The 5,326-nt window shown below is 39.6% G+C and overlaps 1 protein-coding gene across 1 annotated transcript in view; it reads right to left on the bottom strand.

The window, feature by feature from the left end:
• The window catches only part of LOC105625781 (A disintegrin and metalloproteinase with thrombospondin motifs 7-like), a 50,014-nt gene that overhangs the window by 8,639 nt on the left and 36,049 nt on the right, over positions 1-5,326 (bottom strand). The window contains exons 3-9 of the mRNA XM_012207100.1: positions 4,364-4,646; positions 2,135-2,454; positions 1,735-2,009; positions 1,422-1,568; positions 1,157-1,307; positions 977-1,066; positions 119-434 (exon numbers count right to left, since the gene is read on the bottom strand). Of these exons, the coding sequence (XP_012062490.1) occupies positions 119-434; positions 977-1,066; positions 1,157-1,307; positions 1,422-1,568; positions 1,735-2,009; positions 2,135-2,454; positions 4,364-4,646 (1,582 nt within the window). The remainder of the gene's footprint in view (positions 1-118; positions 435-976; positions 1,067-1,156; positions 1,308-1,421; positions 1,569-1,734; positions 2,010-2,134; positions 2,455-4,363; positions 4,647-5,326) is intronic.

Consider the following 5,326-nt stretch of genomic DNA (forward strand, 5'->3'; position numbering starts at 1 on the left):
GAGAGAGAGAGAGATCTATCGGTCCCTGAAGTCTATCCCAGAGAGCCTGAAACACTGTATAGTACGCGATCGCAGAGAAGCATTTCACGTGTCACATAGCGCTTAAAGGTTCACTTACTTTGATCAAAATATGGCAGCCAAGTATAGTTCTTTCCCTTGTACTCTTTGTCGTCGTAGTTGCTGCATTGCACGGCGCGGAAACTCGGTGTGCCTTCCGGACAAGGTTGCGTGTTACAGATTTTGTAGCGGCGTCTCTCACCTATACAGAACTTTCCACCGTATGCGGGCTCCGGATGATCGCACTTCCTCTCGACAATCGAGACCCCGGCACCGCAAGTTCTCGAGCACTCGCTCCATAACCCCCACTCACCCCAACCGCCGTCGATTTGCCGCGGTCGATCGACGATGGGCACGCATTCTTGATTTTGACACCACTACATAAAGAGCGACATAAACCACTAGATTAAATTCAATATCTTCATTGAACACTTCTCTTAGATAAATCTAATTAATCTGAAAAGAGTTATCCTTTAATTATGTAATCGATCACCTGAGTTTTTTACATCTTAATTATAATTAATAATATTATTGTATATTATTGATTATTTTCCGCTTTAGTTTACTATTTGAGAACATAGAGATATGAATTTCACGACTTTAAAAAAGAAAGTAAATAGAAACCAGACAAAATGAGCACTTTAAGTAGTTTATGACAGTATTTCTAAAAAAAAAATAAAGATTTTAATGCTTTTTTATTGATAGTTCTCTCGATAGAATTACATATTTTAAGATTCATAAAGAACAATTATTAAAAAAAGATATATTAAACAGTAACCATACAAAATAATATCTATAACAATTTCTCGTCACTGAATTATAAAAATATCTTGGATATTCATGAGTTAATGGTATATACTTTATAAAAAATTGTCTTCTAAAAGAAATTCACTATTCTAAGAGAAATTCTCTTATATACCATGTGTTTTCCACAATGTGTTCCTGGAGCTGCTGGATGTAGCAGAGTAGTGCAGGAACCGTCCACAATGCACCATAGTTTCGAGCAGATCTGTAATCATAAATGCCGCAGTCATTTAAATCGGGTTGATCCTAGTTGGATTCAGACTGGCCATTTACCATCTTTATGGTCTTTGCTTACTTCCTGTAAAGGGGAGCAGACAAAAGCTTCTCTCACGCCAAACTGGAGTCTGCATTGGTGCTCAGCATTATACATTGCACCGGGTGGTAAATCTGGATATGCGTAATCGTTATCCGCTGGTTCATCTTCCAAACAATCGCCTTTTCCTTGGCTGGAATTTGAAGATCCATACATATATATATATACATGTTACACTTTTTATTTCTATGTAAAAAATAATTGAATTTATTGAATTAATTGAATTTATCAAACGTTTTTTATTTACTCCAAAAAATTCGTAATGTCTCTTCTAGAGCATCTAGACCACGCCACTCCAACAGCATCCACTTCAAAGGTCGGCGTCATCACATGCAGAGTGTCACCTTCACGTTTACTGCAGCCAATTTTTTCCGTGTCATGGTACATTCCAAAGCTGAACAGAATATGCGGTAGAATATTGAAAATTGCAAAGACGTATTTTTTTTTCAAATATTATTATCATGCTTTTATTTTGCACGTGAAAAATATTTGACTTGATATTTTATATTTTAAAATAAAGTCTTTTTTTCGATTCTTCTTTCGAGCTCGATTTTGCTTACTTATGCCCCAATTCGTGTGTGATTGTATGCGCCAACGTGATTCCATTGTCCTCGTTGACGCTGCAGCTGCGATCCGGTTGACACATGCCAGCGACGTGAGCCACTCCCAATGTACTGCAAGGAGTATTCGCACGTGAACAAATGTCCTCTCTCGTCACCAGGATCGCCACGTCGTGATGATTCGGGTGCGAATCATTGCTCGGATTTAGTTTCTGCTGCCATTTGCAGAAATTGTATAGAGTCTTATCCGCGTTCACCGCGATGTCCAGTCTTTGCTGGGACAAAAACGATTCATCTCAAGTAATCGTTCTATTTATCGATCGAAATGTACGAACGTACATAACATTATTTATCATAAACATAATTTATCTAAAAGCGACTTTGAACGTGAAGTAAATACCTCCGGGTCTTCTTCTTCGAGGAGAATAATTCTGACCACCACAATGTTGATGAAATTGCCGATAGTTGGATCAAGGTAAAGCGCGGACACCATGTTCATAATGGTTAGGAGATAGGTTTCCACATCGCCATCCTGGTGAAAAGCCATCATCGTCGTGTCAGCGACGACAAGAGCCTCGACATGACGCGGTGTACTGATCGATCTTTTGGAACGATGCCACCGCTTCGCTTGATAATGTTTCCTTCGCCCACGGCCTTGAACTTGGACGAGGCCTGGTTGAGTTTGCCATTCGAGCCGCGTTTCTGTCAATCGACGCGGTTCTGTCGGATATTTCATGTGCTGTCATGATCAATGTAGTAGCTAATTTCTATTTCTTAATGGCTGTGCTTTTATCGTTAATTTAAACAATAAGAATCTTACTGGATTGTACATTTAAAAATTCAATAATAAGAGATAAAAGTAATGGCCATAATGGTCAAAGCTATCTTTAATGCTTAAATAATTCAATCCGAATTATTATTCAAATTGAATTACTCTAGTAATATTACGAATTAAATTGACAAGAAATTTTAATAATTTGATGTTCAATTAGGCATCCTATTAGAAAGGTATTAATATGCTGAAAAACTGTAAATAAGTTTAGTTTTATTATAAGTTTGTTTATAAGTCCGAAAAATCGATTCGGCATGTAATTTGAATGACTACAAATATGATATATGTATCAGCATGTATATATAGTATAATATATAGTAATTCAAATTGAATTATTTAAGTATTAAAAATCTAGCTAGACCGTTATGGCTATTACTTTTATTTCTTATTGTTGAATCGTTAATTTACTTTTGTATTGTGACCTTAATAATTTTAAATTATTTGTTAAAAAAGTACGAATACTGTGTGTGCTTTTACTTACGTTAATTTACTTGTGGTGTAAATTAATTTTAAATGTTTCTAGAAAATATACGAGTACTCGTGATTCTTATTAATCGAGCGAGAAAATAGCTACCATATCATGGAGCCCTTTAACGCTGCGATTGATTTACGTACTGTGTTGTTACCATTAATTTACTTGTGGCATTAATAATTTTAAATATTGTTAAAATTGTATGAATATAATTCTTCTCATAATTCTTATCAACTGATGGAACGAAAAAGTAGCTGTCATAGCAAGAACTTTCAATATTGTAATTGATTTACTGTGTGTTTGTATCACTAATTTATTAATGGTTCTAATAATTTTAAATGTGTTGCTAAAAATGTACGAGTACTCTTAATCCTTATCAATTGACCGAGCAAGAAAATAGCTACCATATCATGGAACATTTTAATACTGTAGTTGATTTATGTAGGTTGGTAGATCATAAGTCTACAATTAAGATTTTATGTGATCCGCCCGATAGCTCGGCCGGCTTGCCGAAATGGATACACATTGTAGTTAATTACGGGTTTGTAGCGAATTGGATTATTCCCTCGCGAGTAGTGCGTTTTGCCCTACAGAGAGAGAGAGACGTATCAACTGTACGATCTTACTTCTCTATATATCGACACGCTCATGTTTAATCCATCGAAATATAGAACCGCCAGAAGGGGTGGCTAGGTCATAAAATTAAAGTTGTTCCCAAGATTACGTGAAAGCGATAATTTCGGGTTTTGTACAGTGGTCGAATCAGATTTGGCAAATCGACTTAATTCTCACTATCGTTCGAATTATCACACAGATATCGGTGGGTCGTTGAAAGTTTCGTGCAAATGTTTCGCCCATATCAGAAAACCTTACATATCGAGTTGAGAAATCATTATTGTAGCCGCAAGACATACCAGAAGGGTGTGTTTGTTAAAATCGATTCTAATACCGTTATGAGTTTCAATATTCTCGCACGAGACGAGAGAACTAAACTCTTTACACACCCTTTCTTTCGCCCACCCTGCGCCTTCCTCCCCGTACGGATCTTATTGTCAGTGAAAAATAAAGGAGAGACAAGGCGGCGATGACACGCCTACGTTCCATACCACAGCGCGTCCAATTACATTATACACGGCAGACACATAAATACATGCGATACATATTACAAGAGAGGGCGAGAGCTGCACAAGAGGTGTGGGATGCGGAGCGGCGGTTGAGTGTGGGGGGGGACGAAACATACTGGCGGTTATAGGGGCGGCGAAAGGTGCAAGCGGCAAGCGGCAAGCTAAGAAGAACAAGAAAAAGGTGTCGGGGTATGCTCTCACCGCGGGTGCCGCAGTTTCTCTCCTGCTTCCTCTTCTTTTTGCGTCGTCGCTTGCTACGGCCGCCGGCGCCGATCTCGAGCTGCTGTTGCTGCTGCTCGGCCGAACGCCGGAAGACGAGATGAGGTCGGCCGGCTGTCAGGCCCCCATAGACCGATGTGCGGGCACCGGCGCCTAAGTCGCCGCTCATCGCTTCGTCGGCCGACGATGTGCCACGTTTTTCTTCCAGGGACACGGCGACTGGTTCCAGCCAGAACTCGCCGTGATCGCCGTGCAGCATACCTGCCTGAAACACAAAACCGGGTTTCGTGTTACCCAAACACACAGAGGCCGGCGAAACTCTCGTCGTGACTCGTGACGTCTCCCGGCGCGGCGATGTCGAATAGCCGAATACGAATGAGCCATTTAGCTTGAAAGTGGCACGTACGTCATTCTGAGAGGCTTGTTAACTCTTGGCGACGTAAAGGGCGAGAGTGTTGTCTCGATATTTTTAAGCGCATATTATTACGTTCGCCATTTAACTTTCGGTAATAATAAAGGGATGTATTTAATGTCAAGACTTTATATAAACGATACTTGGAAAACTTCTTACCAGTAATCGCAGTACTGACACAGCTCAACTGCTAAAACTGATTATACAACATATACGTACAACATATACGTATATTTTAGAACATTTACGTCATCCGAAATGTCAACAGATCACTATGTCTAATTAAGCGTGGAAGTCATGTATTACGTTACAACAAAACGAATCGCGATCTTCAACGTGGGAAGAACGGCAGACTTGTGGGGGCGGTATCTCTTCGCAATTTTGCGGAAACACCGCCGACGATAACGATATACGGAAATATTAATACGATATATGAGATTATAACAAACTTGTGAAACACAACTGGATTGATAGCACACATTTGGTACGAAATCTCCCCCCCCCTCTCTCTCTCTCTCTCTCTCTCTCTCTCT

This window comes from Atta cephalotes (assembly GCF_000143395.1).
Source record: "Atta cephalotes unplaced genomic scaffold scaffold00003, whole genome shotgun sequence".
In the NCBI taxonomy this organism is placed as follows: Eukaryota; Metazoa; Arthropoda; class Insecta; order Hymenoptera; family Formicidae; genus Atta; species Atta cephalotes.